The 15,383-nt window shown below is 49.0% G+C and overlaps 2 protein-coding genes across 2 annotated transcripts; both read left to right on the top strand.

The window, feature by feature from the left end:
- The first annotated feature begins 5,660 nt into the window (after positions 1-5,660).
- On the top strand, positions 5,661-6,902 carry LOC105695423 (Krueppel-like factor 10). Its single transcript, XM_012416962.1, has one exon. It carries the CDS (start codon positions 5,661-5,663, stop codon positions 6,900-6,902), a length of 1,242 nt encoding a protein of 413 aa, XP_012272385.1.
- Positions 6,903-14,226: 7,324 nt separating this feature from the next.
- Positions 14,227-14,858, top strand: LOC105695478 (nuclear nucleic acid-binding protein C1D). Its single transcript, XM_012417026.1, has 2 exons — positions 14,227-14,471; positions 14,550-14,858. The coding sequence occupies exons 1-2, from the start codon at positions 14,249-14,251 to the stop codon at positions 14,741-14,743; spliced, it is 417 nt and encodes a 138-aa protein (XP_012272449.1). The 5' UTR covers positions 14,227-14,248; the 3' UTR covers positions 14,744-14,858.
- Positions 14,859-15,383: the final 525 nt, after the last annotated feature.

Below are 15,383 nucleotides of genomic sequence, written 5' to 3' on the forward strand. Positions count from 1 at the left end.
GACGTGCATATGTATGACACATACGTCATCGAGCATATGCAGGGCGAGTCGGGCAGGATATCGATGTCCTACGGGAATTTTGCCTGGAACTGACAGACCCTCGCCCCGACGGGATGTCACTCTTCGGAAGGATTTGGGAAATCGAGGCAAAGCCGGCAAGTTCAAGGAAATTCCTCGTTCGAGCTCAGGTGTTAAGAAGCGCCTCCACCTTCGAATATGTCGAAGGGTCTCGGAACGTTCCGGACAAATGACTTCTCCTAGGCAGGACCCAATCTAGCATCGCTCCTAGGGGAGTCCTGGGGGAATCCCTCGGCAGGAAGAGAATCAAAGTCGCATCTGTGCTACCAGGGTGGCGCGTTCGACCACCTCCTGGAGGCCAAGATTGATGAGACGCTCCTCGAGATGCTCGACGACCAGAAGAGTGCAAATGAGACCGCTCTTCCGGAATAACTTGATTCCTTGAGAGGTTCCACCCTGACAAATTTAGGGGAAATCGAGATACCAGGAAACCTGCACCCCCACAATAAAAAAATCCTCCCCTTCATCGACCCCCCATATCGCCACATGAGACCCTCGACGACCGAACCTCACATTTAACTTATCACCTCTAATCATAAATTTCTTAATTTCGGTAAAACATCCCCTAATTAAAATTAATATCACTCCGTGATACCATCGAGGACTACCCCATCTCGCGTTCAGCTCGACACCTGTAATATCAAACTTAATAATCCTTAATAATCTGAATTTCTATAACCTACTTTCATTATAATTCTAAATTCTAGGAGCTCAAGTGTCATTTCGATTTTTATCTCCGGGCGATTAATGCGCCGGGGCAGTTTCGATTCATCGATTGCACCTCGACGCAATAAAGCCGTTGTAAGGGAGACCGTAAAGCGGCTTCCTGGGGGTGGAGGCGCTCGGGGGTGGTTGCCCCCGAAGGACTACGGTCCGAGGAGCGTCGTCCATCATTCGCGAAACCAGAGGAACCCTGGAACCGAGGGAACCCAAGGAACCCCGGGAACCCGAGGAACCCCGGGGTTCCTGGGGGTTGTGTCGGCAAGAGAGAGATCTGCATACCGAGCCAGCATCTCGGCCCGAGCGAGCTAAGTGCGGGATTATGCAAAACAGCGGCCATACAGTATAAAAATACGGAGCGACTCCGCGCCATCTTTTCCGGACCATTCTAATAACTTCCCTCCCCCCTGCCCCCCCGACTACCCCGGCGAATCCGCGAATAAGATTTTCCACCATGAAAATAACCGTAAAGATGTCCGCGCCGCTGGGGATTTCACTAAATAAATCCACCCTCCCCCCGATATTCAGGGGATTCTCCTGAATTTATCTCCCCGAAATTTTGCGAAAAGTTCAAAAAATGCCGCCGGAAGGTCCTGACTGTTCCGCGAAACTTTGAGGCGTGGAATTGAATTCCTGGATTTTTTTTGGAGATGCGTCATTTTTAATATTCCGATTTTTCATTCGGATTTCCTTCTTGTGTTTGTTATTATTGGATTTTTGTAGCGTCACGAAATTGGTCCCTTCCTGCAGGGAAGCCTCGAGATCATCAATTCGAATTAAATCCGTGTTAGGAAGGCGCTTTTAAGAGCTTTCAAACACATGGCGAGGAGCTTCGTCGACTCATCGGCATGATGAACGAGGTATGAATATTTAGTCGCGTCGTTAGTCCGGACTAGACTCGATGGGTCGACTCTCCCTATTGTTGGATTGTGCGACATCGTCATCGCGTACCAATCGGGGACAATCTGCCCTGAAAGGAAGAGAAAATATATATAACTAGAAAGTGGTAAAAAAATTAACATCACCACCCTAGGGGGAGGGAAAAGATATCTGGCGGTCTTCGAAAATCTCTCTTGGGTTTCTTAGTTAAGAGATCCGGAGCTGCGAGTTCGGTCTTAATTCAAGGCGGAAAGTTCTCGCTCACGCCGCTCACGTTTTCGCGAGTTCCACGGAACGCCGCGCGGAATGATAGCGGCCATGATAACGCGTAGTAGCGCGACATTAATTCAGACACCCTCGCTCGACTTGGTAACGGCACGCAGAAACATCCACCCCGTGGAATATCGGGGCTGGTTTCAGCCTTTTGGGTAAGGCATTCACGTAACGCATAAGCAACGACACGGCCGCAGCCACCGTGTGCACAGAGATAACACAGGAAGTGCCATCTTAGCTGGAGTCTTCGAATTAAATTCATACGCGTCCCTTCGGGGCGAACGAGGGCCTTTTACGGCTCCAGAAAATTCGACCCAACTCTGGGACCCTTGCCACTGAAAATTCGTTAAACTTCGGATATTTATGAAAATTAACATTTATTAGGGACGTTTATAGTGGAAGGTAATATTTTTAAAATACGTGTTTGATCAAACTAGTAATATTTGAAGTATTTTTAGCTTATTGGAGCATTTTTCGAAGACATCTCTTAGCGAGTTCTTGCAGGTACTTCCAAGATGGCGGCGCGCGCGGCCCGTTTATGCATGGCCGGCGTGATAAGTCAAGGAATTGCTCGGGCTCCCGTGAAATCTAAATCTCTCCCACTCATCTGAAGAATCTTCCCGGCAGAAAGTCGCAGCTCTCCCTCTTTATTTCAGCAATCCTCTGAACTCATCACACGTTCAATTTGTCAGCGACTATCTCCTTCTGTCCCGTCGCGCTCGTTCTCGAAATCGCGCCGGCGGAGCCTCGAGTCTCACTCCCGAAAGTTTACAATTCTTTCAGGCGTGAATATTTTAAAATAAGGGCTTTTTCGCTAAATTAAGGTGAGTATCTTTTAATGGAGGGTGACGCAACGAAAAATGGCGGACGACGCGAGGCAGCCGCGGCCGCCATTTTGAGGGCGAGACGATTAACGCGAAACGGTAATCGATGGCCCCGATGAGGAAAGCTCGTCCATCAAATCCCGGATTAATTCGCCCATGTTCCTTCGCTTGCAGCTTCCTCGAGTCTGGGAAAACCTGCTCTTCATCGAACCTCGTTCTCGGGGCGGCCATATTTCTTCGCGGGGTGGCGGATAAACAGCCACCCTCGAAGGTCGGCGTTAAGTGCACCTCTTTATTTTAGATCTTTTTCTCCCCAAGCCTCGCTCAATCGATGGGAACCTCTTTATTCTCCAAGGCACCCCTTTAGTTCGGATATCCGGATATCAGAGTTTGCGGCAACCCCTTGCGCCGATTTTCAGGCCTATTTTAATCTCGCCAGGTGGAAAGTCGAGTCGTTGAAAAAATTGAATAACGTCAAAATGGCCGCCGAGGTGTCGTCTTGACAGGGAAGGGGGATGGACAAGGGGTCTCCCTGGTGTACATAAAATGACAGAGTGCTAACTGCACGCACGTGTCGGTCGCGTGTCGACGAGCGTGCGACCCTGCATTTAATTCTTGCGAATTAGTCCAACTGTGCCACGACTTGTTAATCCGCGGTCAAGGAATAATGGAGCCACATGGCGGCCATCTTTCAACTAAAATCGGTTCTACTTAAAATCCTCCTTAAAACTGTCAACTCGACATCGTGAAACTACTCGTGGACGAGGATAACGTACTTTTCGAATTGCCCTTTTTTTTTTTTAATGCGGCAATAGATATATTGTGAATAATTTTCGCCTTCATACGGGGAACCTATCGAATGGACGACTTCTGCGGGGTTCGGGGACTCGGACTAACTTTGGGTGGAATTAGGGGCGCTCGCTAGGGTGAGAATTTGGTAATAAATCTCGATTCTAATCCTCGAATGGTTAGCGAGATACAGGGAGTCCTCGAGGCGTCCTGTAGAGAGACGCGTGCCTTCCCGAAGTCACCCCTAAATTGTCATCGGCAATTATTGCTACAGATTGACGTTGCTCCTTGGGTCTCTCCCTTCATGGAGGTCACGTTACCGAACTGGGGCGAAAGCTAGAAAATCTGGACCGATCCGATAAATCTTAACAAACGTGTTCCTAATTCTTCCCTTTTATTTCAGAGTCCGAATTTGCCGAAAAAGTGGAAAAACAGGGGCAAGGGGAGCGTCGTAATTTCGATCGAAGGTGTTCCAACGGCGATCGAAAAGTCATTACAAGTTTTTGCGCAGCCAATCAGGAAGTTAATGTCCTTTGACCCCGAAATTCCCAAAAGGACGCCGGGCGTCGCCGCATCGGCAGGAAGAAGTCGACGGCTCTCACATGCCCGATAAAATGGATTGCCGGCTTATGATTGATCGCCCATCGACCAACGACCAGGCTTTTTCCTCGCGTTTTTCCTCCGTTTTTCCTCCGCCCTGGCAGAACGGTTCCACGCCAGTTAAGTACCCTCGAGGTGAACGCCGTACATCCTATCGAAGAATTGAAATCGTAAAAGAGAAAAGAAAAAAATCCCAGGACTGAAGAAATTATTTCATGGAGTTTACATGGAATTTGGGAATTCTCCGATTCTCTCCCAGGAATCCGACTAGGGGAGCACCAAGAGGGTGGGAAGACGAAATTGATTCGGGGTGCGAAAATTTTCCAAAATGTCCGAACTCGCTCTCTGGAACGGTCAAGGTGGCCTTATGTGGAGCGTTGCACTCGATTTAACGCGGCTCGTTAGTCGATCCTGATGGAAGCTGATGACGCAAGATAGCCCCTTAGAGTCTGGCTGGACCACTCGATAAAGTAGGGTTAGGGGTTGTCAGCGCGGCCGAGGACGAGGGGGAGATCGTGGTCACCTAACCTCCCCGCCACAGTACCATGAATCTTTAATATCCCCATCTTGAGTGTCAAAAAATGGCCGGGTAAAAATTCGAGCGATTCGAGTACCGCAGTTGAAAATTTAGAAAAACCTCCCTTGGAAAATTCAGTCACAGCATCCCCTTCGCCTAGGCACCGCGTCCCCTGGAAACCGATCTAAAAATCATTCCATCCGCAGGGAGGAGCGTGCAAGGTGCCGTACATGGCCGTACAAGGTATATGTAGCCACCCCCACGGCAGGGTGGGTCGGCAGGGGTGACTGGTGTTCGAGGTCCTTGTGTCTCTGCGCAGAGCGCGGCACATGTGTCGAACCTGAAATATCTAGGCGTGGCCAGGGTAGAGGCGAGCAGACGCACCCCGACGACCGAATATGTTCACCCCCGTGGAACGCTCCACCCCCGAGCGGCAGCGATTGGTCGGTGCGACCCTCGGCCGCCTCCACGGCCTCCGGCTCCAGGGGAAGTAACCCCTAAAAGCGGCTCCGCGCGCTGCAAGACCTCATTTTAACGCCGTCGGCTCTGCGGGGCTCCTCGAGTTCCACGTCTCTCCGGATTCCTCGCAGAGTTCGCCGAGAAACAGTGGCCGCGAGTTCGGGTAGTTCCAGTGTCCGCGCCGATGACCTCGCGACCTCGATCTCGAGGGGCGACCTCGACACCTCGACCTGACCACTCCGCCTGGACAACCTGGTCCTCGCATTGGAAGTGCTAGGTAAGTCTACGAAGTTAGGATAAATTTCATGAGGTCGATCAGACTCGACCTCGATGAGGTTAAGATAGATTCGAGGGAAGGATTGTCCGGCTGGATCGATTGGGTTCGTTATGTCGACGCGTTGCATAAGGGAAGCGAGTTCTGGCGAGGTGTAGAATTTTTCGAGGTCAGGGGTTGAAAGGAGGTATCACCTCGACCTCGAGTAACGTCAGGCCTGTGTGAATGTCCAGGTCGCGGCGACACGATGACAATGGAAGATCGCTCAGGAGAGCTCGATCGCGCCGCCCCGGGGTCGACGACAACCTCGACCTCTTCGGACGCCTCGTATCCGGTCCAGCGGGCGAGCAAGAGGTCATTCGACGTGGCCTTCCTAGTGGCGCCGGACGAGAACCTGGCCCGTCGCCAGAGCGAGAAGCTGAGATTGGTCTCGACGGAGAGGTTGGTCGAGGATCGGCGGGACGACCTCGACGTGGAGAGGTCACCTCAGAACCTGACCATCAAGCACTACGACCTGGACAGGCAGCGGTCGCTGCACTGCACGGAGAACTCGCTGAGCCCTCCGTACACATCGAGGTTGACCCCGACCTTACCAGGCCTGTCGCCGGAGCCGGAGGTCAGGAGGTTCGCCCTGGGGAGGTCGCAGAAAAGCCCCAGCCCTCCGAGTTTCATCTGCCAACAGAGCGTCCCCTCGAAAACGCAGGACTCGGACTCTGTCCTGCTGACCTCGAAACCTTACGACCCGGTCAGCTGCTCGGAGAGGACGGAGTCGAGGAGCGCCTTCACTAAGGTCAGTCTGGCGGGCCAGAGAAACGGATACGACGAGAGTCAGACCTCACCGAGGTCGTCCATCTCACCGGACCACGGAAGCTACCGCAGCAGCGTGAGCCCGCCCGTCGGACCTCTTCCTACCCCTCCGACCTACAAGTACGCGACCTTCCCCACGAAGATGCCCTACCCCTTTCTGGTAGGCTCGGAGGGCCCACAAGGTAACCTCCTAGAGAACCTCAAAATCCCTCAGGTCGGTCAACCTCCCAAGGTCCCCAGTCCGAAGGTCCCAGCGTTTCGTCCAGAATTACCTCCGGTTTATCCTAACCTCCCTTACAGTCCCATTTCCGTGTTTCCACCAATGGCGGACGCCTTGGCCCGACCTCGATTTCTGGCCACCGCGGGGGTCGCTGGCCTCATCCCGCCCTCCTTCGCCGCCCTGACCTTGCCGGCTCAGAACGTCTGCGCCAAGTGCAACCTCTCATTCCGCATGACCTCCGACCTCGTCTACCACATGAGGTCGCATCACAAGAACGAGAACGCCGGAGAGGCCGCCAGGAGGAGGAGGGAGGAGAAGCTGAGGTGTCCCGTCTGCGATGAGAGCTTCCGGGAACGACACCACCTCACCAGACACATGACCGCTCATCAGGACAAGGAGAGCGACGCCATCGCCGATCAGGTCGAGGTCAAGCGAAGGGCCGCCACCGTGCATGGCAAGTGACGGCGCAAATCCCTCCTCGACGAGGTCGCTTTCTCCGGCTGCGCCTTCGAGAACTGAATCTTAAATTTATCCTTAATCCTTAATCTAACCTCGAACGTCACGTGAGGTCGAGAGTCGACACGACGCGAGTCAGGAGGAAAACGAACCTCCCAAGATGACCCGACCTTACGAGACTTGTGATTATCCGTAGAAGTTAGGAAACCGTTGGTAAGGTCGAGGTCGACGAAGGTTAACCGCCGTCAATGTTAATCCTAGTCTGTAATTCGACTGACTGTCGAAAATTCCCTCTCTAGTCAATATTAGATAGAGAAATTTGTACATAGTTAGTCTCGTCGACGCCTCTTGAGGCCGTCGACGAGGTAAGAGTCCTCCAGGTCGAGGTCCAAGTTTCGAGGCCGCTAGAAGACCTTTGCTGTCGAGGTCTCTGAGGTCGGGAAACCGGACTTTCATTCGGCAAATAATCCCGTCGAGTGATCAGGTCGAGGTCGAGGTCCGAATGCGTTGGGAGACCTTACTGTCGAGGTCTCAGGTCGGGAAACCGGGCTTTCGATCTGCAAATAATCGCCCCGGGCGATCAACGGCGCGGTGAGTTCGCGCAGGCCGCGCAATAAATAGATCGTAAACCGCAACGCGTCACACGTAAACCGGCGGGGCGCGCATAATGGTAGGAAACAATGAATGCCGTAATCGGAAACAGTGCCGGTTTGTTATCTGCCATTTACACTCCATTTAACTTCAAACAGTGAATCGGCCTGCGCGGGCACTCGCGTTTTAAATACACGCGACCTACCACCGCCACCCCCTACCGGGCCGCCCGCCTCACCAACCCCGCCGACCGCCCAGCCCAATCCTCCGCCTCTTCCGCCCACTTCCGCTCTCCTCCACCTTCCCTCGTCCACCCCCGCAGGCCGGCTTAACATAGGGTTAAGCATCCCCGCAAATGGTTTAATATTGTCCCGAAATTACGGGATTTATCGCCGAGGTAATGTCGCGCCTTTGTGGATCGCCCTGCCCTCCGATAAATGCTATCGGGCACTCGAAAACTCCCCAGCGGTTCTTCAGAAATGATTCGCACTAAAATTGAAAATCTTAAATTAATTAAATTAGAGATTCTTCAGAAACTATTCGTATTAAAGTCGAAAACCTTGGATTACTTATATTAATTTGGTAAGGTGAACTAATGATCAAAAATCAAGCTACACCGGACGCGCAGATTTCTGGCGAATTATTTCGGTACCTATTGTTGAAACGTGTTTTTTAGGGACAATGTGTAAACCATTTGCGGGCATATCCAGCAATATCTATTCACTGTAACATGAATGTCTCATTGAACCAAGGATTACCGTCGCGCAATGTCCCGTGACCGTCTCCGTTGTAAATAATTATGGGAAAGTACTCCCCTACCCGTTCGACTTATTTCATGGGACTTGCGCGATGGGTCCGAATTCTTAAAAGTATAGTCAGCCGTGTAACCAAGGCACTACAGTATTCTGTATAGCAATAATTACGATAACGTGTAAATAGTAGTCGACACGATTAAGGCCCATTTTCGTGAATCACGTCGGTACTATTTCCGAGATTTACTCCTAATTCCTCGTCATGGGAAACGATGGGGTACGTTGTTCCCTCTTTAGAGTAGACCCCTGTAAAGTGTATCCATATTCGTAAACTCGGTCGACCGAGTATTGTTTCGTTTGACAAATATTATTTATTTCGAGCGCCTACGCATATATATTAATATATTTCGTTTTGTCACATCTCTATCTGTAAATATACCACACGTGTACATAAAAGGCACTGTATGTGTTGTTAACGAATAAAAGGAATATAGGTAAAAGAAGGGCAGACTTCAAACGTCCGGAATAACGCATTCCCTTCGATCCTCCCAATCCTGCAAAAGGAAAAAGAAATTCATTTCGGCGAGGGTGGAGGACAGTATGGCCGAGTTCAGATAACGCCTTCCAAGAAATTAATTTTCGGCCGTCCCTCTTCCAGGATCTCCCGCTCAATATTTTACTCACCTGCCCGCTCATCGATAGATCATAGAAAGCAGCTTTCCGCAGTACGCTGAGTCGCTGCTGCCAATTTTTTATAGGGTACCTCTTCTTCGATCTGAAATTTACATTCGACAATTATTCCGGAACAAAGGAACGATTAATACCCATACCTTGGCACAAATTCTTCGTCCCTGTTCCTGTGGCTCGATTCTAGTTCATATGGATTTTTTTTCGCATATGAATAATTCCCATGAAAAATGGTGTCCCATTGCGAAGTCGCGTCATTGGTCAGCATTTGAAAGTCGTACACGAAATTGTCAATTCTGTATGTAATCAATTCGTATGAACTCGAGAATCGAGTTTATCCTACGTCAACCGTGGAGAAGAAATTAGCAGACTTCACCCCTTTCGCCGTGTCGTCGTACCGTTTATCCCTAATCCTGGCGGAACCGCAGCCAATAGGACAAACAATCTCTTAGCGGCCTCCAGGGCTTAAGCGCGCCCCCGCACGGTAAGTGTACTTACCCTCTGCCCGAGGTCCATAAAGATAAATAACATCTCCCCGCGCTACTTTCGCCCCTCTCCAGGTCGCCCCCCACGAGGCCGATTCCCCTCCGAGAGCGTCCCGCCCTTGTTAGCGATACTTTCCCTGGCTGCGTGGAGAATCGCGCGCAGGGTTCTTCTCTCGGCGAAATAACGACAATGTCATAGCTCCGGGCCGATTCGCCGCGGAGCTGCGCCACGTGGCCTAGGATTGGACGCGGACATGCTAATATGGCGCTCGTTCCGAGACATTAACCTCAAAGCTCGGATCTCGACGAGTCGCCGCGTCTTGGTCCGGCCCGGTGTCGAGGGCCTCGCCCGCTGCGTCCAGCGAGAACGGCCACAGCGCTTTGTTCTCGGATGACTCTAGGTGCATTGTCAGAAATTTCGGCAAGACGAATCAGGGGTTTCGAAGAAAAAGGGTTGATCTACTCTTCCGATCCCTGGGAAGTACAGCGACATTTATAGAAAAGGAGAAAAAGAGCAATTTAGCGCAGGTCGGCGGCGGCGTTGCGCTTCGCTCGTGCCTAATAACAAACAAATTCAAAGTACAAAATATCAAAAAACTGGCAAGATCAAAAGTACCGTTGAAATTTTGGGTTTAGACTTTGCTGTTACCACTTTCTGGGAGACCAAGTCCAAGAAGATAGATTTTGCTCATCACCGGTCATGCCTCGGCCACAGCGCTTTGTTCTCGGATGACTCTAGGTGCATTGTCAGAAATTTCAGCAAGACGAATCAGGGGTTTCGAAGAAAAAGGGTTGTTCTACTCTTCCGATCCCTGGGAAGTACAGCGACATTTATAGAAAAGGAGAAAAAGAGCAATTTAGTGCAGGTCGACGGCGGCGTTGCGCTTCGCTCGTGCCTAATAACAAACAAATTCAAAGTACAAAATATCAAAAAACTGGCAAGATCAAAAATACTGTTGAAATTTTGGGTTTAGACTTTGCTGTTACCACTTTCTGGGAGACCAAGTCCAAGAAGATAGACTTTGCTCGTCACCGGCCAGGCCTCGGGTCGAGGGCTTTGCCTACTGCGGAGGTGCAGAGGTCCTGCTAATATCTCGCGCGGCTCGGCTTTTTAAGGACACCTCTTCGCCCGGTTGGGCTCTGAATTTATCCCTAGGGACCGCCGCAGGTCGTCCCCTGCCCCCGTTTCCATTCGCCGCGGTCTTTTCGGCCGATTATGAAACTCGACTGCGAACACGCAGCTTAGCCGACTCTCACGGTAATCCCAACGCACGACTTTGGGCGTCGCCAACCGATTTTCCGGCAGCTTCGACTTTGGCCCGTGCCAACATATGCATCCGCGATGACATATTGTCAGTCAATTGGCGCCTCGTTTGCGCGCGTGGGAATTACCTGTGGGACGATTCGGTAAAATTGGAAAAGGAGGGAAATCATTTATAAATCGATCGAATTCAAAGCTTTGTTAATCCGGGGTTAGATACTTCCTGGGGCAATCCGCGCACCTGTTAAGATGGCGAGTTTGCGGGCGTTTTACGAGGGCAGTAATTGCGAGCGGAAGGGCCGCGGCAACGGAAGGACACTCTTCTGGCGAGCACCTTGATTTACCGAGCGATATTTCGCCGGCGCTCGCGCGAGCGACAATGGAGGCGCGGCTGACATTTTGCTCCGAATTATTGCCGGGGCTCGTGGCGAGCCGGTGACTTTGTACTTTTTCGCTCTTCGGCCCGGGCCGGGACGTTTTCTGCCTTTTTGTTTCGCCGGCCCTTTGTTACGGCCGCTTCATCGCGCACCGACCTCGCGGATTTATGCGTCGCGCTCCGCGCGACCGTAGCTCGCCCGGCCCTGGGCTAACTTCGGGCGCCCGTACTCGCGCTCCAATTGGCTCCGCCATTTTCCACAAGAACACCGATATCGATGGATTCATATACATTTAATATTATACTTATAAAATAATACCGTATTCCCCAAGAACTTCGACATTAATGGATATATAAATATTTATTATTATACATTTAAAATCACGGTAACGGAGGATTAAATGTACATCGCTATGTAATAAGAAGTATAGAATTTTACAATGGGAAATTTTTCATATTGTAGCCATAAATTTGACATAATGTAACTCGTCCTCGCACGATGCCGCCCGAATATGGCGGCGAGCCGGCAATAAAAGCGGTTTTATCTTGCGCGTGCCATTACCCCCTTGATTCGGAGGGTTCCAATTTACATCGCTATCGGCGCTTCGGCGAGATAAGTTCATTTAAATAAATTAGTAATGCTATCTCCCGCTTTTAAGAGAGACCGCATGCCAGCTCCGGCAGGGGGGCGGATTAAATGATATTTTATCAATTTTCGTCGCGATTCGCTGCGCCGTCCCCCCGGCGTACGGAAGTCTTCTTTCCTCGTTACTGCCCCGTCGATGAATCATCGGAAACCAGGATTCGCCGGTGCACCCTGAAACCATATATTTCTGTCATTACGGAACCCTAAATATGAGGCGTATCGGTAATCGAATGTTAACTGAAAAAAAATTCCCCGAAGAACGGAGGAGCAGAGGATCGCCGAAGAGCAGGAGATTTTTCCAGCGATCCGCAGACGCTTTTCGCCGGTCCTTTCCGCACGCGGAACGGTGCAGGAAGGCAGGACAATATAATGGGGCATAACAACGGCGTTAACACGCAGTGCCCGACCCCGGACCCGACCCGCGGCAACCCCTGTGAATTACACCTCTGATAATTACTAGAAATTAATGCCGCAGCCTCACCGCCTCTATTGTGCCCGGCGAACGCGAATATCCCGACAAATCCTGCTTACGGTCCCACTTACTTTCCGGTATCCCTGGATATCCCTCTTAACTCTATCGATTTAACGAGGAAAATCAACAGTTTGAAATTCCCCAGCTCAAGAATATTAAATGCGATACTTTTTAGGAAGAATACATCTATTAGTTCAGGGTGCGAATCTTTCCAATGATCGAGGAGCGAAGGAGTAAGCGCCGCCATCTTGGACGCCATCTTGGAGAGACTTCGCAGTATCGGTTTAAAATACATTTCTACTCGCCAAAATGCCAGGAATAATCGAAACAAAATAAAAACGAGGACGTTTAGATAAGAAACGTCAACTTTTGGAAATTTTTAATTCCACAGATATTAAGTTTAATATGTTTTGGGAATAATTTCGAAAAGTTTTTAGAGTGCGGGTCTTTTTCAATGATCGAGGGGTGGCGGATTAAGGGATCGACTGCCGTTTTGGAGGGGTTTCCGCAGGATCGGTTTAGAATACATTTCGGCTCGCTAAAGTGCCAGAAGTAATCGGAACGAACCTTAAGATCAGTTACAAATCCCCTCGGGTCGGCCCTTATGTGTGCGGTGACGCATACGAGCGCATATTTATGCACCCTCTAGGATGCGGCGCGAGCTCATACATATATCGGTCGCATTAGTCGAATCACATGGCGAAGCTAATGCGAGGAAAAAATGAGTTGCCTTTCCGAACCGGGTGGAAATTCTTTTCGACGTGTCTCGGCATTTTGGATTTTCGGGGCTAGGCGGTACCTAGAATAAAGCGCGACGGGGGTCGTACAAGAACCTGAGGGTTCGCTTTCCACGGTTGTCATCTTGACACGGGAAATATATGCCTGAGCGATATATTCCTTCGATGAGATGTGCTCTCGATGTCGGCGAAGAAGGGAAACTTCTCAAGACGGAAGCCGCGTAAAAAGAATCTTTCGGAAGCTCCCTCGCCGGAAGGGAGAAATTACGTCAAAAGTCTCGAGAATTTATCGGAGCACTTTTTGAACTTTGCCTCGCGGGATTAGCATATTATTTCTATGGTACCGACCAGCCGGGGCGCCGGGGAACGACGTGGCGTTCTCAGATATGTAACGCGCGGGAGCATATCAAATATGTTGATAAATGATCCCTTTGAACGGCGAATACGCGGTTCCGGCTTTGGCCCTCTTTCTATCTCCCTTTCTCCGAAAGTGAAGCATTTGAATGTCAGAGGGAAGGAGACGCCGCTCGCTCTCTAGACCGTGGAAGCTTATTTCGGAATCGAAGATTCCGCGCATCCACTTTAAGTATCCAGTTTTAGGTGTCTAGAGGTATCCGGGAGACGCGAAGACAAATTGCCTGGACGAGGGGAGAGAAAATAAAGAAAACGAGTTTCCTTCCGTTCGTCCAATCAGGAGTGACCATTCACTCTTTGATATTCTACATACTCCTGTATAGGAAACTATCGATTGCACCTTGGCCACACAATTCTTATGGGTTTGAATAAACTCTACCTGGGAAATAGCATCGATGTAAGTTATAAATAAAATCCATTCAATAGTTTTTTTTTAATCAAAATCGCGTCTTATGTACCTGGAGGAAATTATGACTACGGCCGTTTTTTCTTTTAATCTGAATACCTTTATCAGTAAACGGTATGGATTGTATTTTTAATTTCATGGTAGGCCACGTCGGTCGGTGAATTCTGGTGAATTGCATCTGTAGGTCAAGGAGATTTCTACTATACTTATACGTAATGTGGATGTTGATCTCTGGTTTATCTCCTATGGGTACATGATAAATTCCCAAATCTCGATAAAACGAAAACCTAAAATTTCGTAAAAATAGATTGTCATAGCTAAATACTAACGTCAGTTGGGTAAAAATATGCATTGTTTTATTTTATTATTTGTAGGATTTAAATATTGACCCACGTTCACATATACGGTGGCGCCACAGTATTTGAACTGCGAAGTGAGCTGAAGTTTCTTATCTTAGTCATGGACGTATCGAAGCTGTGCATCTTCTGGATTCGTGATGCGATTTGAGGTTAAGTGAGGTTAAGTATGGAGGACTGCGAGCTTGATTTTAGTGAGCTTTCGAGCGAACCAGAGTTTGTGGGGCGAATAACACAATTTCACAAGTCGGTGGATAAAATTAAAAATATCTTAGAATTGGTCAACAATTCCCAACTATATGACAGTCTTTCAAATTCGGACAAATTGAAATATAACCTGTACATGTCGTTTAGCTTGAACAGTTTGTTCTGGATGTACCTGCGTATGGAAGGTAAGTCATCAATGTGCAGCATATTTATCAGGAGGACATGAAGGCATAGATAATGTTCCTATACTAATTTGATTTCAGGTATTGACCCACTGAATCATCAAATAAGAGCAGAGAACGAGAGGTTAAGGCAGTACATGGCTCGTGCAAAACAAATCCATGATCGCAATACTTTGATGCCAAGAGTAAACAGAGATGTGGCGCAACGATTTGTTAGGAGCAGCTTATGGGAATCAAGAGATGCTAGAGAAAATCGCAGAGATAACAACACATAATAAATCGTTGACTTGTTAAGTTTAATATGTAAGTTACTGTACTGTTTCAACATGTTACGTTTTAAATAACAAATCTTTTTTACTGTCTAGATAAATAAAGATTTATTTTTAACAAGTTTCATTAACACCTATCCATGGAAATGTGTAATGACACCTCACAGATGGTATTCTTTGTTTGATACGTAAATCAAATAATTTAGAATATTCTCATAGAAAATTAGTACATTACATGTTAAATATACCAGATGACTCAAAAATGTCTAAAATACAATTAATGAGAAAATTTCCAGATAAATCATCCTAGCAGCCATTTACGAATCGATGCCTCCTTTGCACATCCACGCAAATCGAACCACCGATTCCCCAAGCCCATCACGAGGAGGTTGCTGCTCAATGGAGCCCACCTAGGAGCACTAAGCTGTCAACCTAGACACCCATCGTGTCACCTCTCCATCACGAGATGTCGAGGTGTCACGACAGGATTTTCTTCATTTTTTCCCTCGGGAAGAAATGGCCTTAAACTAAACTTTAAAACTACCGCAAATACTTAATATTACATTAACTTAATCTACACAAGGGACCACTTTCTGATAGAAAATTTTCAGAAATTGTTGAGATCCTCACCTTCAAAACATGTCCA

Source organism: Orussus abietinus, unplaced genomic scaffold, assembly GCF_000612105.2.
Source record: "Orussus abietinus isolate OABI.00-Male unplaced genomic scaffold, Oabi_2.0 scaffold4, whole genome shotgun sequence".
NCBI lineage: Eukaryota > Metazoa > Arthropoda > Insecta > Hymenoptera > Orussidae > Orussus > Orussus abietinus.